Source organism: Ictalurus furcatus, chromosome 18 (genome assembly GCF_023375685.1).
Source record: "Ictalurus furcatus strain D&B chromosome 18, Billie_1.0, whole genome shotgun sequence".
Classification (NCBI taxonomy): Eukaryota; Metazoa; Chordata; class Actinopteri; order Siluriformes; family Ictaluridae; genus Ictalurus; species Ictalurus furcatus.
Genome location: NC_071272.1, coordinates 8,762,501 through 8,783,034, shown reverse-complemented (window position 1 = coordinate 8,783,034; position 20,534 = coordinate 8,762,501). Strand labels below are relative to the sequence as shown.

General features: G+C 43.8%; 1 protein-coding gene across 3 annotated transcripts in view; it reads left to right on the top strand.

The window, feature by feature from the left end:
* The first annotated feature begins 295 nt into the window (after window positions 1-295).
* Window positions 296-20,534, top strand: part of sh3pxd2b (SH3 and PX domains 2B) — a 34,600-nt gene continuing 14,361 nt past the window's right edge. Inside the window, exons 1-3 of one of the 3 annotated variants that reach the window (XM_053649605.1) lie at window positions 296-660; window positions 3,755-3,835; window positions 9,590-9,665. In XM_053649605.1, the coding sequence (XP_053505580.1) occupies window positions 589-660; window positions 3,755-3,835; window positions 9,590-9,665 (229 nt within the window). In that variant the 5' untranslated portion in view covers window positions 296-588. The remainder of the gene's footprint in view (window positions 661-3,754; window positions 3,836-9,589; window positions 9,666-20,534) is intronic. The other 2 variants (XM_053649604.1, XM_053649606.1) reach the window with 2 other exon arrangements.

Below are 20,534 nucleotides of genomic sequence, written 5' to 3'. Positions count from 1 at the left end.
AGAGTCGACGCGGTCTTCTGCGTTTTTGTTTTTTCTTTCTTTCTGAGCTTATCCGCACAAGTCCCGTTGCATTATGGGAATTTTTGACTCGCGTAGTGTCCATACTGCAAACTCTCACCGGAAGCAGTCTGCCATCCGGGTATTTCTCAACTACTGAGAATTCGGACACACTGTATTACCCCTCTGGAGTACTGCTTTTCTCATACTATACAGTAGGTAAGTATGCGGTTTCGGACGCAGCCCCTGTAGCTGTTGCGTCGCGTATGACGTCATTCCTGTGCGCGTGTGTGTTTTTAATTAATGGGGGGAAACAGCGCGCGGCCCCTTTAAGGCGAAGCAGCGGTTCTGAGAGGCTCCTGTAAGTTCAGGAGAAAAACGCTGCGTTCAGTCTTACGTGGACTTCCAACACACACACACACACACACACACATACACATATATATACACACACACTCCCTCTCAGACGGATGACACACCTCAGTCCGCTAAAACTTATGCACATTTGGATCTGTGTGTGATTTTTGTTCCTAAAATCGATAAAAACAGTGTAGATAATTATTATTATATTTTTTTCCTCCAGACGCCAACATGCCGCGGCGGACTGTCCAGGATGTCACAGTTCAAGATGTCCAAAAGAGAAGGAATCCCAGCAAACATTATGTAAGTGTTGTGTAACTGAGTCCGTTTTTAAACATTTAGTAGGGTTTTCTGCGTGTGTTTTGTGTGAAAAGTCGAGTTTTTGTGGGCTTTAAAGTGAACAAAGAGCTGTGAGGAGTTTCCACACACACACACACACACACACAGCGGATCAGATTACAAGCCTTTCCTTCAGGAAACGTTCACTGGCGCGTTTAACAGCCTTCATATACTCTACTTTTCATCTACTCAGCGTTTTCCTGTCGTGTATGTGTTCTCTTTATCAGAGAAACACTTTGATTATATACTTATACGTGTTTATTCTGCAGTACTGTGCCATGTGTAGTTGTGTTGCTGAGTATTTCTCCTTATTAGAGTAATTCCAGCATTCAAATTGTTAAAAAGAATTCTTTATTATTGTTATTATTATTATTATTATTATTATTATTATTATTATTATTCAGCCCCACACTGTTGAGTCAGTGTCCTGACCTGAATCATTTGCCACTAAACCTAGAAAAAAACATCATAGCGGTCTTAGGACAACTTCAGTGTTTCGCAACTTCTATTCTCATTGTTTAAATGCTAACATGCTCAAACTACTCTTTAGAGTTTTACACTAATAAGACATTTCTGATTTTGCCCACATTCATATTCCTCCAAAATACTTTTTCTTTTCTTTTTTTTTTAACAGTACAGGTGAACTAGAATTGGGAATGAAACATACGGCTCACATCCGATTCACATCCGGCCCACATCTGGCTCGCTCATCTCAGCTTTTAGTCTGTCATTTTTAAAGTCTTGGCTTCATTTCAGCTCGGTCTGTCTGTCTGTATCAATCTGTCTCTTTCTGTATGTAGTCTGTCTGCTTGTTTTTGGTTGTCTGTCTCCCTGTTACTGTCTGTTTCTCTCTAGCTGTCTGTCTGGTTCTCTGTCTGGCTCTGTTAGTTTATGTGTCTGCCTGTTTTTTTTTTCGGTCTGTCTATCTATATCAATCTGTCTCTCTCTGTATGTTCTCTGTCCACTTGTTTTTGGTTGTCTGTATCTGGTTGTCTATATATCTGTTTGTCTTTGTCTGTGTATCAGTCTATTTATCTATCTGTCTATCTCTCTGTTAAAGCTGTCTGTCTATCTATTAATCTGTCTGCCATATCCTTCATCTCTTGTCTGTCTATCTCTCTCTCTCTTTCTCTCTTTCTCTCTCTCATATCGCCACACTTCATTTCTCCATCCATAAACAAGTACACACACCCAAACACTGCCAGGGTTGTAGAGGATGTGAAGTTCTCATGGTGGTACACACACGAAACAGGATGTTCATCACCACAGCAGCCTACAAACATCTCAGAAATGTGACTCACACTCTCTCTCTCTCTCTCTCTCTCTCTCTCTCTCTCTCTCTCACACACACACACACACACACACACACACACACACACACAGAGGAGTGGACGTCATTCTTTAAACATCTTAAGAACTGGGCTTACCTCCTAAAGTTTCAGAGACATTTTACTTTCTGTGTGTGTCTCTCTCTGTTTATCTGTCTCCCTGTTTCTATCTGTCTCTCTCTAGCTGTCTGGTTCTCTGTCTGGCTCGGTTTGTTTAGATGTCTGCCTGTTTTTTTTTATCTGTCTATCTTTCTCTGTCTGCCTGTCTGTCTGTCTCTGGTTGTCTTTCTATCCCTGTTTATATATCCATCTGTCTCTTTCTATCTGTCTGTCGGTTGGTTTGTCTGTTTGTTTATACATCTACCTGTTTGTCTCTGTTTGTCTGTCTCTTATGTCACACTGCTTGTCTGTGTTTCACAGAGCTGAAGCCTCACTGATATTAAAATATCTTTGTCAGTCATACAGTGAGGGTGCACAAACTTTTGCACTCAGTGGGGAAACTCAGTTCAGTTGTCTGTTTATTCACTGAGTGTAACAACACCACATTCACAGGTTGATATTAGTGCATTCATACTAATACGTTATAAATACTGAAGACTGAACACGACTCAGCCCTGATTTACACTCAACACTGAAGACTGAACATGACTCGGCCCTGATTTACACTGAATACTGTGCACAACTCGGCCCTGATTTACACTGAATACTGTGCACAACTCGGCCCTGATTTACACTGAATACTGTGCACAACTCGGCCCTGATTTACACTGAATACTGAACACTGAACATGACTCAGCCCTGATTTACACTGAATACCGAGCACGACTCAGCCCTGATTTACACTGAATACTGAACATTGAACATTGAACATGACAGCCCTGATTTACACTGAATACCGAGCACGACTCAGCCCTGATTTACACTGAATACTGAGCACGACTCAGCCCTGATTTATACTGAACACGACTCAGCCCTGATTTACACTCAACCCTTAACATTCTCCATGTTCTTACATCTCAAAGCTGAGAAACGTGACGTAGAGAAACTCTCTTCCCACCCTGAGGTTGATTTATTTACCTCTAACAGCACATCCCTGAGTGTTTTACTCCTCTCGCATCACAGCATACTTCCTGTGAGCTAGTTCCTGCTCTCGCTGTATGTTACAGCAGCTATAAAGTCGCCACCATTAATAAGATGAAGAAATCACATCACAGCTTTGTCACATGACCAAGAAACCGCAAGAAAGAAATTAGTAAAACAAAGAAAGAAGGAACAAACGAATGAACAAAGGGGCTAATCAGTAAATGAAGGAATAAATGAACAATTGAACGAACAAACTAACGATTCAGTGAATGAACAAATGAATGAACAATGGACAGATGAATGAAAGAGTAAAAGAACAAATGAGTTCATTAATGAACGATTCAGTGAATGAACGAATAACAGAATGAAAACGACCGTACAGACAAATGAAATCATGAACGGACAAGCGAACGAATGAACGAGTCACTGAATGAACAGTGAAAAGAATGAATGAATGAGTGAACACACGAACGATTCAGTGAATCAATAAATGAACAAACAAAAGAATGAAAGAACATACGAACAAATTAATGAAGAGATGAGCAAAGGAATGAATGGATAAATGAAGGAATGAATGAAAGATTGAACCTGTGTGTGTGTGTGTAAAATGCTCTGATTTGCAGTTATTTTTTCTTTATTTTCTGTAGGTTTACATCATTAAGGTGTGGTGGTCTGACAGCAGCACTGAGATCATCTTCAGGCGTTACAGCAAATTCTTTGATCTGCAGGTACGTTTACTTCTCCTTCCTGTCTACACGCTTAGGAAACCGGGTTCTTCACTTCCTTGTATGGTTCTAGTTTTAAAACACTTTAACGTTAGTGTTTTAAATAAGCAGTCTTCGACTCGGAAGTGTTTAATGAGGAGGACGCGAGAGTGAAGCGGGTTTCCCCCCCAAACGTTGTAGAATATTTACAAGAAGGTTTCCTTCCTCTGAAATGTGCTCAAAAGCTATTGCAGTACTACAGCCCTAAAAGGACCGACCCATGGCTCCGTTACAGACGTCCTGGAACCAAAGCACAGGCATCTTGTTTGTCATACCATCAGAATGAAAGACCTCTTCGATTCCACGGGGGAAAAAAACCTCCACATAGGAAGAAGTGTGTATAAAATATAATTTTGTCTGGAACAGCACCCTCCTACCTCAACTCTCTCCTGAAGGCTTACGTTCCCTCACGCAATCTGCGATCGATTAGCGACCGACGTTTAGTAGTTCCCACTCAGTGTGGCTCAAGGTCCCTTTCAAGAACCTTCAAACTAACTGTTCCTCAGTGGTGGAATGAACTTCCAACCTCAATCCGGACAACAGAATCTCTCACCATCTTCAAAAAACAGCTAAAGACCCACCTCTTCCTTGAACACCTAAGCAACTCATTAAAAAAAAAAAATTTGCACTTACACCTCTACTCTGCGCACTTTGCTTCTTCTGGAATTCAATTAATGTATCTTGTATGGTAACACTACTTGTGGTGTTCTCTGCTTGTTATATGGCTTTGCTTGTATTTTTCTCATTTGTAAGTCACTTTGGATAAAAGCGTCTGCTAAATGAATAAATATAAATAATTATATATATATAATGATGATCTTAGGGCTGGGCAATATATCGATATAATATCCATATCATGATAAATGATTACACGATACACTTTTCCGAGATATCGTTGGTATGGAGACGTGTTTTTATTTATTTGACTACTGTTTTGCAGACAGTTTGTTAGCTGAATTATATATCGAGATACGCATAGTGTCTCATCGAATTGTCCTGAAGTATTGTGATATGATATTTTTGTCATATCATCCAGCCCTACGTGATCTAGAACCCTCTTGTCTCTTCGTTACTCAATTCCGCCAAGCAAATATTAATTAGGAAGGAATTACATCGGGAAGTTTCCTGATTGAGTGAACGAACTACAGAAGGAACAAACGATTCACCGAACGAACAAATGAACATATAAACACAATCGTGATCTAAGGGGGGGGTGAGGTTGAGGAATCAAGGACGGGTGGTTTTTTTGGTGCTCTAGCTCCCCCTAGTGGTGGCTGCATCTTACTTAAAAAAATTGTTTAAAAAAATATAAACAAAAATTAAACAGATGTTATAAGAATGAGTTAAAACAGTGCTGTGTGGGTGCACTGAATCTGTGTTTTGAATTATTTATTTAGTAAATTTGTCTAAAGCATGGCTGGGCGATAAGAATAAAATCTATCACTATTTCATTTCTAAGACGTTTCTACAATAAACATATGCGTCGTGATATGTTTACAGGTTTCCTAACAAAACAGTCGTGCTGCGTTTCTTTAAAATAAACCTTACAAATTACAGTAATAATATTTGGATGATGTCTAGAAAAGTTTGCAAGCAATCTGTACTTTAAAAATTTTTTTTATAAGCATTATAATTCTAAATATTCAGAACAGTAAAAAAAAAATTCCCAGTTTGCTTCCAGGGTTTATAAAGGCTTATAATGAAATATTATTATGATATCTCAGAAAATGTTGAATATTGTGACATAATTTATCATGATACTGCTATAATATCGTTATAATGCTAAAATATTGTTTTAATATTTGAAGTAACATTTAATTATTTATTAACTTTAATATTTATTATTAATAACTACGTCCCACTTGTACGATAACTTGGTTGACAGATTCTGAGCATCTAGAAAAGGTTATCAAGGTTGTAAGTGGGGGGTGGGGTAGGGTGAAGTGCTGGGGGGGGGTGTCTCCTGATAAGTATCTGCATAAACTCCGCCCATGCCGGCGCTCTGGAAAGGTCACTCCGTCGCTTTGGTCGCACACTGACATAATTTACTGCAGCTCGACTCACTGACTCACCGCTGCACCGTTTCTCCACACAAACACCAAATGCCAGAGGTGGAAGGAAACAAATCTGGGCAGAAAGTAAGCGCCACTCTGGATCCTTTCCAAGAATCCCATCTTCTCCTGGTTTCGTGATCTTTCACGTCTGTCAGGAAGCCGTTCCTCACCTCAGATCTGGGGAACCGTGAATTCCACACACGAACACACACGCTTGTTTCAGATGGTGGCCATTTTCTAGGGCACATGGAAAAGCCATCTTGCAACACACACACACACACTCTGATGTGTATGATATGTGATATATCTACACATGGAAATACTCTGAAGAGTTCAGATCAGACCATTTCATCTGATTTCATTTTGTTTTTAATAAACGACAGATCAGACCGCTCACATGGGGAAAGTGTCGTCATGGTAATAACGGCACGTTTCCATGGCGAGGGTAGGAAAAAAAAATCCTGGAAATGATTTGTTTGGAGCTATTTGGACGTCGGACTCTTGGACGATCATGTGCATAGTTCTGTAATGGCTGACTTTTATTTTATTTTTTATTTATTTATTTATTTTAAAGAATGCCAGAAGGTTTCCCTTTGGAAAAAAAACAAGATATTGAAATCAGAAATAGGGATGAAATTTAATCCTGAAAAATAAATAAACAGCAATAATAAACAATTTGCTGTCTTCTAATTTAATTTACAGTAAAATATAAAACCTTACATAGACTAATAATACAATTGTATTCATAAATTATCATTAAAACTAATCATTAACGATGAACAATTTATTCATTTAATTCTTATTATTATTATTTAAATCAATTAATTGCAATCTAAGCTTAATAATGAATGGATTTTAAGAAGTCTTATTTACCAAGTGAAGTGAACTGAAGTAAGGAGATCTTTATGTAATGTTTATGGAAGGAGTCTCCAGTGTCAGAGGGTTAAAGCTGTAACTTTAATTTTCCCGCATCTTCAGGAGTTTACGCTTCTTTGCGGTTTCTCATTAATATGAACATGGAGTCGTTGGCTGATCTCTGGGATGTTATTTTGTTTGTTCCTTGTGTCTCCAGCACCGCTTCTTGCTTCTTCTCTTTTATCCGTACGCCAACTTTTGGACCTGAGTCCATGTCGGTGCTGTGAAACACTGAACCCTGGCAGAGGGAAACATGTGCAAACGCGTTTCAGACGAGTGTTTACTGTCTCCCAGCTATGCGCTGAATCAGCACCGTGTAAACCAAATGGCCGTGCTAAGGAGGAGTTTTTTTGAAAAAGAAACAACAGCAGAAGTAGGAGAGCGAAAGCTGAGCGAAAGCTCTCTGAAGACCTCGAGCTGGACTCCTGGCTAAAACCGGCGCGCTCGGATCCAGGAGCCATAAAACAAAGAGCTGGAGACTGGAGGGAGTGTACAAGGAGGAGGAGGTGGAGGAGAGGTCGTGACCCTGTCGTTCATCATCTCCTGGAAAAGCACAAGGAGAACATGAAGCTGTTTCTCCACGCGTTAGTCGGTTTAAAGTAGAGGCGGATCCCTATCCCATATTGTTTCCTTTACAAACCTGCTTTATACGCACTGTAATGCATTTAAGAGGCATTATAAAATAAAGAGAAATAAAATCAGATAAAAATAAGAGAGTAAGAGTAGGTAAAAGAAAAGATGTAACATGCACGTCCTGAAGGAAATACGGTAACGTGATGAACGTGACTTGTATTTTTTTTTGTCTTATTAATTTCAAGAGAGAGTAAAAAAGAGAGGTTGGTGAGGGAATGATAAAAGGAACGAACAGTACATGTAACAGTAAATGGATAAAAATCATGGTGTGGGGTTTTTTCTGTCTTTTTATAAAACTTGTAATTGTTGTCAAATCACTGTGGTGTAGGAGGAATAAAACACTCGGACGTGATGCTTCAGGGTGGTAACAGTATCTCCGCTTCGTCACACATCCTGTCGTTGATGATTTTCCTGTAACAGTACATACACGGGGCGGTTAATGCTCTGTGCTTGGACTCGCTTCAGTCAATTTGGAGAAAAGCTGGTGAATAAATGGAATAAATTTTAAATTCAGCAGAAAGCTGGTGGAGGTGTGTAACGTAAAGCTGTAAAAGCAGCAGCGTTGTGGTGTGCAGCTGCAATCAAATCCAGATGTGCAGATGTTTTTCCTGCATGATGCAAAAATGATGATGAAGCACTTCCTGTTTAGCGATTCAGTGAGAATCACGAGAATGATGATTTCAGACTGCTTTACAGAATAACAGGGTTGTGTTTAAATCGCATGCAAAAGGGGTGTGTGTGTGTGTGCCGGTCTCTTCGTGACTCATGAGGGCATGAGGTTTTAGTGATGTCGTCATCATCATGTTGCTTCTCTTTAAAAGACAACAATCCAGTGTAAAGGAAACACGCACACACACACTTCTGACTTCTTGAACATGTGAGTAAGAAACATTTAGATGGAAGCGTGATGCTCAGAGTCAGGTTCTGAGGTTTGTTTTGTTTGTTTCTTGCCCTCGTTCCCGACGCAGACTTTATTTTCTCTGTAAAGAGCTGTGAGAGCGAGAGGATGCTGACGAGAAGAAAAGGAAATTTCTGTCTCAAAGAAAAGGGGAAAAAATGGAAAAGAGTACGCTCGTGCGATTTAAAGATTGAATCGCTTCTACACGATTAAACAGCTGCCTTGATATGCCGAAAGATCAGCCTCAGTAAAACGACAGACGAGCAAATCAGCCTACAGTTATCCAGTGTTTGTGTCCTGCAGCATTCACACTCGCATTCACACTTTTCATTTACACTCGCAATCGCATTCACACTTGCATTTACGTTCACGTTCATACTCGCATTTACATTCACGCTCACATTCATACTCGCATTTACATTCATGCTCATATTTACGTTCACACTCTCATTTACACTCGCAATCACGTTCACATTTGCATTTACGTTCACATTCACACTCGCATTTACATTCACGCTCACATTCATACCTGCATTTACATTCACACTCGTATTTACATTCACACTGTCATTTACACTCACACTCACATTTACACTCGTATTTACATTCACACTCTCATTCGCACTCTCATTTACATTCACACTCGTATTTACATTCACACTGTCATTTACACTCGCGCTCACATTTACACTCGTATTTACATTCACGTTCACACTTGCATTTACATTCACACTCTCATTCACATTCATATTCACTGGAGCTAATAGGCTAAAACCCTGAAAATCATTCCCACACCATTATCGTCCCAGCCACACTTTACTGCTGCCTGTGAAATGCGTTATTAAATGAAATTTTTTTTAAAAAAAATCTATATATGTGTGTGTGTGTGTGTGTGTGTGTGTGTGTGTATATATATATATATATATATATATATATATATATATATATATATATATATATATAATATATATATATATATATATATATATATATATATATATAATGTGTGTGTGTGTGTGTGTATGTGTGTATATAATATATATATGAGAAATACATATATATATATAATATAATTATATACACACATACGTATATTTCATATATACAGAGCGGAAATGTTCCACCGAATAACCGCAGGACAGAAAAGAACTAGAACTTCTGAGTGAATTGTGTTCCTGTAGAGTTTGTTAAACTTTGTGTTCTTATTCCTGTTTTTAGATGGAGCTTCTGGATAAGTTCCCTGTGGAAGGAGGACAGAAGGATCCAAAACGCAGAATCATCCCCTTTCTTCCAGGTACGTTTGATTTCTTTCAGTTTATTTATAATTCATGAATGAGATTTCAGGATTCTGTTCCTTCTATGTAAGAATCATGAGGCATCATGACATCATGGCTTTCGTCGTCGGCCACCTTTTTAAAGCATGAGCGGATCTTTCGCGTTAGTTGTTACCTCCCCTTGTCTGTGATTGGCCAAAATGTCACATGGTTGCTTGCGTCACAGCACGGAGTGGTGGTCTGATTTCCAGATTTTCCGTTTGAGCAAGTGATGGGAATTCCAGCTTTTTTTTTTTTTTTTTTTTTTTTTAGTGAATCATATCATTTGACTCGACTCACTAATAAAAGTCGACTCTTTCGGCTCCTAAATGACACTGCCATTTTTTCCCTAAACTGGCAGTGTTTTATCAGTTCAGTTCAGTGTGCCTGATTATGGCTGTTTATTGAAGTTTCAAATCAGAATTTCCCATACTAATGAACAAAATAAGAGCCAAATCTCTTGCAATCGACACATTTTTCAATCAGATATATAAATCGTTTTTAATAACCGAAGGTGCTTGATGTTGTATTCAGATAGGTATGAACATCAGTGTTTTTGATCTGTCAGATCCTTCAGATTATCAGGCTGCATTTAAACAGAACTACTATTTCTGTCAAATAAAATGAAAGTGTTAAAAAAAAAAAAAAAAAAAAAAAAAAATTTCCAGAAAGTATTAAGTCACTTATTTCACTTCCCTTTCACCATGTTTCCAGACGTCTAAATTTATCGTTTGTAGAAGCCGAGCTGTGCCACTTCCTTCCTGCTGACTCATCACCTCATCATCTGACTAAATCCTTCTGTAAAATTATCTGAACTGTTGAACTTAACTGATTTCATGTCATTTGTATGAGTTGTTGTTGTAATTACTATTATCATTATTACAACCCCAATTCCAAAAAAGTTGGGACACTGTTAAATTTACATAAAACAGAATGCAGTGATTTGCAAATCTCAAACATCTGCGTCTCTGATGGTATGGAGGTGCATTAATTTCTATGGAATGGGCGGCTTGCACATCTGGAAAGGCATCATCAATGCTGAAAGATGTATATACAGGTTTTAGAGCAACATCTGTTTCCATCCAGATTCCATCCCATCTTGACTTCTGAGAGACTCCGCTGCTCTAAGATCCTCTTTTTATACCAATCATCTTACTGACCTGTTCCCAATTAACCTAATTAATTACAAAATGTTCCTCTTTTTTGAGACGTGTTGCGGCTATCGAATTCAATATGACCTTATTTTTTCCTTAAAACATTACATTTTCCTCAGTTTAAACATTTGATATGTTTTCTATGTTCTATTGTGATCAACATACACGTTTATGAGATTTGCAAATCATTGCATTCCGTTTTTATTTACATTCTACACAGGGTCCCAAATTTTTTGGAATTGGGGTTGAATTATTTCTAAAGCATCATCTTGATATTAATGTTGCACTACATGTCACTGAGTCTCAGTGTAAACACACATGTACAGCACAACAGACTTGGAGGTGTGTGTGTGTGTTGACATCTGGAAGTGGTTTGAAGAGCACACACAGGGTCACTGATCTTGTCTGTGTTTATTTATCAGACTTTATCTCCTACATTTTCTGTCTCTCTCTAACGTACGCAACAACAGGAACTAACAAATGAACATTAAATGTAACAATAAATGGTTAAAAGTATAAATGCACCATTCTTTAATAAATTAAAGATTGTAGGTGTTGGTAAGTTGCTGCGGTGTGAGAGGAATAAAACACTCGGGGACGTGCTGTTAGAGGAAAATTATCAACTTCAGGTTGGGAACAGGAACTCCGCTCCATCACACACAGACACACACACAGACAGTGTATATTAATATAAAGGGAGAGTGGAGCTCCAGACCCCGGGTCAGCTCGGTGATGGTGGAATGTGGAATTTCCCCTCCGGCTGGTTTCTGGTTAAAGCCCTGACTCAGGATGTGAAGTGAAGGATTGTGGGAATGAACTTTCCTGAACACACCGCACTGCTGATGCGCACTAAACACTCCGAGTATAAACAGCTTTAAACCCACTTCACAGGTTTCCTTCATATACTCTGAGGGACTTCACCCCCAAAAACCCCCGTCTCATCGTTTCCTTTATACCCCTCCAAGTGCACTTCCTGTTTCTTCCGTTATTTCTTCATCTCTCTCTTTCGTCACTGTTCCTCTGTTTTTCTGATTAGATTTTGGAGTTGATCCAAACAGGGCGACAGTCACAGCAAGGTGAAGTTTTAAGGGTATTTCAGGCACACAGATTAGTAACAAGGAGGTGGAGGCGTCTCCGACCACAGCGCTGATGTTGAGTTCTACTTAAAAATAAAAAAAAGTTTCTCAGAAGTGTTCAGAGGGCGTTTGGTTGAGAGGTGGAGCGCTCAGGACAATGACTACGAGCATTAACTTTAACATTATTAACACGAATATTCACATAATTAACATGAGTGTCAGTGTTAATGGAGGAGAGTGTCAGTGTTAATGGAGGAGAGTGTCGGTGTTAAGGGTGGAGAGTGGCGGTGTTAATGGTGTCGGTGTTAATGGTGGAGAGTGTCTGTGTTAATGGTGGAGAGTGTTAATGGTGGACATTGTTAATGGTGGAGAGTGTCAGTGTCAATGGTGGAGAGTGTCAATGGTGGAGAGTGTCAATGGTGGAGAGTGTCAATGGTGGAGAGTGTCGGTGTTAATGGTGGAGATTGTTAATGGTGGAGAGTGTCGGTGTTAATGGTGGAGAATGTTAATGGTGGAGAGTGTCGGTGTTAATGGTGGAGATTGTCAATGGTGGTGTCAATGGTGGAGCGTGTCAATGGTGGAGCATGTCAATGGTGGAGAGTGTCTGTGTTAATGGTGGAGAGTGTCTGTGTTAATGGTGGAGAGTGTTGGTGTTAATGGTGGAGACTGTCGGTGTTAATGGTGGAGACTGTCGGTGTTAATGGTGGAGATTGTTAATGGTGGAGAGTGTCGGTGTTAATGGTGGAGAATGTTAATGGTGGAGAGTGTCGGTGTTAATGGTGGAGATTGTCGGTTGGAGATTGTCAATGGTGGAGCGTGTCAATGGTGGAGCGTGTCAATGGTGGAGCGTGTCAATGGTGGAGCGTGTCTGTGTCAATGGTGGAGCGTGTCTGTGTTAATGGTGGAGAGTGTCAATGGTGGAGAGTGTCGGTGTTAACGGTGGAGATTGTTAATGGTGGAGAGTGTCGGTGTTAATGGTGGAGAGTGTTAATGGTGGAGATTGTTAATGGTGGAGAGTGTCGGTGTCAGTGGTGGAGAGTGTCGGTGTCAATGGTGGAGAGTGTCGGTGTCAATGGTGGAGAGCGTGAATGGCGGAGAGCGTGAATGGCGGAGAGCGTGAATGGCGGAGAGCGTGAATGGCGGAGAGCGTGAATGGCGGAGAGCGTCGGTATCAATGGTGGAGAGCGTCGGTGTCAATGGTGGAGAGCGTCGGTGTCAATGGTGGAGAGTGTCGGTGTCAATGGTGGAGAGTGTCGGTGTCAATGGTGGAGAGTGTCGGTGTCAATGGTGGAGAGTGTCGGTGTCAATGGTGGAGAGTGTCGGTGTCAATGGTGGAGAGTGTTAATGGTGGAGAGTGTCGGTATCAATGGTGGAGAGTGTCGGTATCAATGGTGGAGAGTGTTAATGGTGGAGAGCGTTAATGGTGGAGAGTGTCGGTATCAATGGTGGAGAGTGTCGGTATCAATGGTGGAAAGTGTCAATGGTGGAGAGTGTCGGTATCAATGGTGGAGAGTGTCGGGGTCAATGGTGGAGAGTGTTAATTGTGGAGAGGGTTAATGGTGGAGAGTGTCGGTGTCAGTGGTGGAGAGGGTCAGTGGTGGAGATGGTCAGTGGTGGAGAGTGTCAGTGGTGGAGAGTGTCAATGGTGGAGAGTGTCGGTGTTAATGGTGGAGACTGTCGGTGTTAATGGTGGAGATTGTTAATGGTGGAGAGTGTCGGTGTTAATGGTGGAGAATGTTAATGGTGGAGAGTGTCGGTGTTAATGGTGGAGAATGTTAATGGTGGAGAGTGTCGGTGTTAATGGTGGAGAATGTTAATGGTGGAGAGTGTCGGTGTCAGTGGTGGAGCATGTCAATGGTGGAGCGTGTCTGTGTTAATGGTGGAGAGTCTCGGTGTTAATGGTGGAGAGTGTTAATGGTGGAGAGTGTTAATGGTGGAGAGTGTTAATGGTGGAGAGTGTTAATGGTGGAGAGTGTTAATGGTGGAGTGTGTCGGTGTTAATGGTGGAGAGTGTTAATGGTGTCAGTGTCAATGGTGGAGAGTGTCGGTGTCAATGGTGGAGAGTGTCGGTGTCAATGGTGGAGAGTGTTAATGGTGGAGAGTGTTAATGGTGGAGAGTGTCAATGGTGGAGAGTGTCGGTGTCAATGGTGGAGAGTGTCGGTGTCAATGGTGGAGAGTGTCAATGGTGGAGAGTGTCAATGGTGGAGAGTGTCGGTGTTAACGGTGGAGATTGTTAATGGTGGAGAGTGTCGGTGTTAACGGTGGAGAGTGTTAATGGTGGAGAGTGTCGGTGTCAGTGGTGGAGAGTGTCGATGTCAATGGTGGAGAGTGTCGGTGTCAATGGTGGAGAGCGTCAATGGCGGAGAGCGTTAATGGTGGAGAGTGTCGGTATCAATGGTGGAGAGTGTCGGTATCAATGGTGGAGAGTGTCAATGGCGGAGAGCGTTAATGGTGGAGAGTGTCGGTATCAATGGTGGAGAGTGTCGGGGTCAATGGTGGAGAGTGTTAATGGTGGAGAGCGTTAATGGTGGAGAGTGTCGGTATCAATGGTGGAGAGTGTCGGTATCAATGGTGGAGAGTGTCAATAGCGGAGAGCGTTAATGGTGGAGAGTGTCGGTATCAATGGTGGAGAGTGTTAATGGTGGAGAGGGTTAATGGTGGAGAGTGTCGGTGTCAGTGGTGGAGAGGGTCAGTGGTGGAGAGGGTCGGTGTCAGTGGTGGAGAGTGTCGGCGTCAATGGCGGGGAGCGTCGGTGTCAATGGCGTCGGTGTCAATGGCGTCGGTGTCAATGGTGGAGAGTGTTAATGTTAACGGTGGAGATTGTTAATGGTGGAGAGTGTTAATGGCGGAGAGCGTCGGTGTCAATGGCGTCGGTGTCAATGGCGTCGGTGTCAATGGCGTCGGTGTCAATGGTGGAGAGTGTTAATGTTAACGGTGGAGATTGTTAATGGTGGAGAGTGTTAATGGCGGAGAGCGTCGGTGTCAATGGTGGAGAGTGTTAATGTTAACGGTGGAGATTGTTAATGGTGGAGAGTGTCGGTGTTAACGGTGGAGAGTGTTAATGGTGGAGAGTGTCGGTGTTAATGGTGGAGAGTGTTAATGGTGGAGAGTGTTAATGGTGGAGATTGTTAATGGTGGAGAGTGTCGGTGTCAATGGCGGAGAGTGTCGGTGTCAATGGCGGAGAGTGTCGGTGTCAATGGCGGAGAGTGTCAATGGCGGAGAGTGTCAATGGCGGAGAGTGTCAATGGCGGAGAGTGTCAATGGCGGAGAGTGTCGGTGTCAACGGTGGAGAGTGTCGGTGTCAACGGTGGAGAGCGTCGGTGTCAACGGCGGAGAGCGTCGGTGTCAACGGCGGAGAGCGTCGGTGTCAACGGCGGAGAGCGTCAACGGTGGAGAGCGTCGGTGTCAATGGCGGAGGGCGTCAATGGTGGAGGGCGTCAATGGCGGAGAGCGTCAATGGCGGAGAGCGTCAATGGCGGAGAGCGTCAATGGTGGAGAGTGTCGGTGTCAATGGCGGAGAGTGTCGGTGTCAATGGCGGAGAGTGTCAATGGCGGAGAGTGTCAATGGCGGAGAGTGTCAATGGCGGAGAGTGTCAATGGCGGAGAGTGTCGGTGTCAATGGTGTCGGTGTCAATGGTGGAGAGTGTTAATGTTAACGGTGGAGATTGTTAATGGTGGAGAGTGTCGGTGTCAATGGTGGAGAGTGTCAATGGTGGAGAGTGTCGGTGTCAATGGTGGAGAATGTCGGTGTCAATGGTGGAGAGTGTTAATGGTGGAGAGTGTCGGTGTCAATGGTGTCGGTGTCAATGGTGTCGGTGTCAATGGTGTCGGTGTCAATGGTGTCGGTGTCAATGGTGTCGGTGTCAATGGTGGAGAGTGTTAATGTTAACGGTGGAGATTGTTAATGGTGGAGAGTGTCGGTGTTAACGGTGGAGAGTGTTAATGGTGGAGAGTGTCGGTGTCTATGGTGGAGAGTGTCGGTGTCTATGGTGGAGAGTGTCGGTGTCTATGGTGGAGAGTGTCGGTGTCTATGGTGGAGAGTGTCGGTGTCTATGGTGGAGAGTGTCGGTGTCAGTGGTGGAGAGTGTTAATGGTGGAGAGTGTCGGTGTCAATGGCGGAGAGTGTCGGTGTCAATGGCGGAGGGTGTCGGTGTCAATGGTGGAGAGCGTCGGTGTCAATGGTGGAGAGTGTTAATGGTGGAGAGTGTCGGTGTCAATGGTGTCGGTGTCAACGGTGGAGAGTGTCGGTGTCAACGGTGGAGAGCGTCGGTGTCAACGGCGGAGAGTGTCGGTGTCAACGGCGGAGAGCGTCGGTGTCAACGGCGGAGAGCGTCAATGGCGGAGAGTGTCGGTGTCAATGGCGGAGAGTGTCAATGGCGGAGAGTGTCAATGGCGGAGAGTGTCGGTGTCAATGGTGGAGAGTGTTAATGTTAACGGTGGAGATTGTTAATGGTGGAGAGTGTCGGTGTTAATGGTGGAGAGTGTCAATGGTGGAGAGTGTCGGTGTCAATGGTGGAGAGTGTCGGTGTCAATGGTGGAGAGTGTTAATGGTGGAGAGTGTCGGTGTCAATGGTGGAGAGTGTTAATGGTGGAGAGTGTCGGTGTCTGGTGTCGGTGTCAGTGGTGTCGGTGTCAGTGGTGTCGGTGTCAGTGGTGTCGGTGTCAATGGTGGAGAGTGTCGGTGTCAGTGGTGGAGAGTGTCGGTGTCAGTGGTGGAGAGTGTCGGTGTCAGTGGCGGAGAGCGTCAATGGCGGAGAGCGTCAATGGCGGAGAGTGTCGGTGTCAATGGTGGAGAGCGTCGGTGTCAATGGTGGAGAGTGTTAATGGTGGAGAGTGTCGGTGTCAATGGTGGAGAGTGTCAATGGTGGAGAGTGTCAATGGTGGAGAGTGTCAATGGCGGAGAGCGTCAATGGCGGAGAGTGTCGGTATCAATGGTGGAGAGTGTTAATGGTGGAGAGCGTCGGTGTCAATGGTGGAGAGCGTCGGTGTCAATGGTGGAGAGCGTCGGTGTCAATGGTGGAGAGCGTCGGTGTCAATGGTGGAGAGTGTTAATGGTGGAGAGTGTCGGTGTCAATGGTGGAGAGTGTTAATGGTGGAGAGTGTCGGTGTCAATGGTGTCGGTGTCAACGGTGGAGAGTGTCGGTGTCAACGGCGGAGAGCGTCGGTGTCAACGGCGGAGAGCGTCAATGGTGGAGAGTGTCGGTGTCAATGGCGGAGAGTGTCAATGGCGGAGAGTGTCAATGGCGGAGAGTGTCAATGGCGGAGAGTGTCGGTGTCAATGGTGTCGGTGTCAATGGTGGAGAGTGTCAATGGTGGAGAGTGTTAATGTTAACGGTGGAGATTGTTAATGGTGGAGAGTGTCGGTGTTAATGGTGGAGAGTGTTAATGGTGGAGAGTGTCGGTGTCAATGGTGGAGAGTGTCGGTGTCAATGGTGGAGAGTGTTAATGGTGGAGAGTGTCGGTGTCAATGGTGTCTGTGTCAGTGGTGTCGGTGTCAATGGTGTCGGTGTCAGTGGTGGAGAGTGTCAGTGGTGGAGAGTGTCAGTGGTGGAGAGTGTCAATGGTGGAGAGTGTCGGTGTCGGTGGTGGAGAGTGTCGGTGTCGGTGGTGGAGAGTGTCGGTGGCGGAGAGCGTCGGTGGCGGAGAGCGTCAATGGCGGAGAGTGTCGGTGTCAATGGCGGAGAGTGTCGGTGTCAATGGTGCAGAGTGTTAATGGTGGAGAGTGTTAATGTTAACGGTGGAGATTGTTAATGGTGGAGAGTGTCAGTGTTAATGGTGGAGAGTGTTAATGGTGGAGATTGTTAATGGTGGAGAGTGTCGGTGTTAATGGTGGAGAGTGTCAATGGTGGAGAGTGTCGGTGTCAATGGTGGAGAGTGTCGGTGTCAATGGTGGAGAGTGTCGGTGTCAATGGCGGAGAGCGTCAATGGCGGAGAGCGTCAATGGCGGAGAGCGTCAATGGCGGAGAGCGTCGGTGTCATTGGTGGAGAGCGTCGGTGTCAATGGTGGAGAGTGTTAATGGTGGAGAGTGTCGGTGTCAATGGTGTCGGTGTCAATGGTGTCGGTGTCAATGGTGTCGGTGTCAATGGTGGAGAGTGTCAGTGGTGGAGAGTGTTAATGTTAACGGTGGAGATTGTTAATGGTGGAGAGTGTCGTTGTTAACGGTGGAGAGTGTCGGTGTTAACGGTGGGGAGTGTTAATGGTGGAGATTGTTAATGGTGGAGAGTGTCGGTGTCAATGGTGGAGAGTGTCGGTGTCAATGGTGGAGAGTGTCGGTGTCAATGGCGGAGGGTGTCAATGGCGGAGGGTGTCAATGGCGGAGAGTGTCAATGGCGGAGAGTGTCGGTGTCAATGGTGGAGAGTGTTAATGGTGGAGAGTGTCAATGGCGGACAGCGTTAATGGTGGAGAGTGTCGGTATCAATGGTGGAGAGTGTCGGTGTCAATGGTGGAGAGTGTTAATGGTGGAGAGTGTCAATGGCGGACAGCGTTAATGGTGGAGAGTGTCGGTATCAATGGTGGAGAGTGTCGGTGTCAATGGTGGAGAGTGTCAATGATGGAGAGCGTCAATGGCGGACAGCGTTACTGGTGGAGAGTGTCGGTATCAATGGTGGAGAGTGTCGGTGTCAATGGTGGAGAGTGTCAGTGGTGGAGAGTGTCGGTGTCAATGGTGGAGAGTGTCGGTGTCTATGGTGTCGGTGTCAATGGTGGAGAGTGTTAATGTTAACGGTGGAGATTGTTAATGGTGGAGAGTGTCAGTGTTAATGGTGGAGATTGTTAATGGTGGAGATTGTTAATGGTGGAGAGTGTTAATGGTGGAGAGTGTCGGTGTTAATGGTGGAGAGTGTTAATGGTGGAGAGTGTCGGTGTTAATGGTGGAGAGTGTTAATGGTGGAGATTGTTAATGGTGGAGAGTGTCGGTGTTAATGGTGGAGAGTGTTAATGGTGGAGAGTGTTAATGGTGGAGAGTGTTAATGGTGGAGAGTGTCGGTGTTAATGGTGGAGAGTGTTAATGGTGGAGAGTGTCGGTGTTAATGGCGGAGAGTGTTAATGGTGGAGAGTGTCGGTGTTAATGGTGGAGAGTGTTAATGGTGGAGAGTGTTAATGGTGGAGAGTGTTAATGGTGGAGAGTGTCGGTGTTAATGGTGGAGAGTGTTAATGGTGGAGAGTGTTAATGGTGGAGAGTGTCGGTGTTAATGGTGGAGAGTGTTAATGGTGGAGAGTGTCGGTGTTAATGGTGGAGAGTGTTAATGGTGGAGAGTGTTAATGGTGGAGAGTGTCGGTGTTAATGGTGGAGAGTGTTAATGGTGGAGAGTGTTAATGGTGGAGAGTGTTAATGTTAACGGTGGAGATTGTTAATGGTGGAGAGTGTCGGTGTTAATGGTGGAGAGTGTTAATGGTGGAGAGTGTTAATGGTGGAGAGTGTTAATGGTGGAGAGTGTTAATGGTGGAGAGTGTCGGTGTTAATGGTGGAGAGTGTTAATGGTGGAGAGTGTTAATGGTGGAGAGTGTTAATGGTGGAGAGTGTCGGTGTTAATGGTGGAGAGTGTTAATGGTGGAGAGTGTTAATGGTGGAGAGTGTTAATGGTGGAGAGTGTCGGTGTTAATGGTGGAGAGTGTTAATGGTGGAGAGTGTTAATGGTGGAGAGTGTTAATGGTGGAGAGTGTCGGTGTTAATGGTGGAGAGTGTTAATGGTGGAGAGTGTTAATGGTGGAGAGTGTTAATGTTAACGGTGGAGATTGTTAATGGTGGAGAGTGTTAATGGTGGAGAGTGTTAATGGTGGAGAGTGTTAATGGTGGAGAGTGTTAATGGTGGAGAGTGTCGGTGTTAATGGTGGAGAGTGTTAATGGTGGAGAGTGTTAATGGTGGAGAGTGTTAATGGTGGAGAGTGTCGGTGTTAATGGTGGAGAGTGTTAATGGTGGAGAGTGTTAATGGTGGAGAGTGTTAATGGTGGAGAGTGTTAATGGTGGAGAGTGTTAATGGTGGAGAGTGTTAATGGTGGAGAGTGTCGGTGTTAATGGTGGAGAGTGTTAATGGTGGAGAGTGTTAATGGTGGAGAGTGTCGGTGTTAATGGTGGAGAGTGTTAATGGTGGAGAGTGTTAATGGTGGAGAGTGTTAATGGTGGAGAGTGTCGGTGTTAATGGTGGAGAGTGTTAATGGTGGAGAGTGTTAATGGTGGAGAGTGTTAATGGTGGAGAGTGTTAATGTTAACGGTGGAGATTGTTAATGGTGGAGAGTGTCGGTGTTAATGGTGGAGAGTGTTAATGGTGCAGAGTGTCGGTGTTAATGGTGGAGAGTGTTAATGGTGGAGAGTGTCGGTGTTAATGGTGGAGAGTGTTAATGGTGGAGAGTGTTAATGGTGGAGAGTGTTAATGTTAACGGTGGAGATTGTTAATGGTGGAGAGTGTCGGTGTTAATGGTGGAGAGTGTTAATGGTGCAGAGTGTCGGTGTTAATGGTGGAGAGTGTTAGGTTTGGTATTTCAGCTTTAATTCGTTTAATTCCGGGTCGCTGTATTACATATTCCGTGTGTTTTTCCTCTCGTTTTATTTCTCTCTCTTTCTACTCTACTGTTATTCTTTTTTCTCCTGTATGGCATTTCTTTTTATCTTCTTGCTA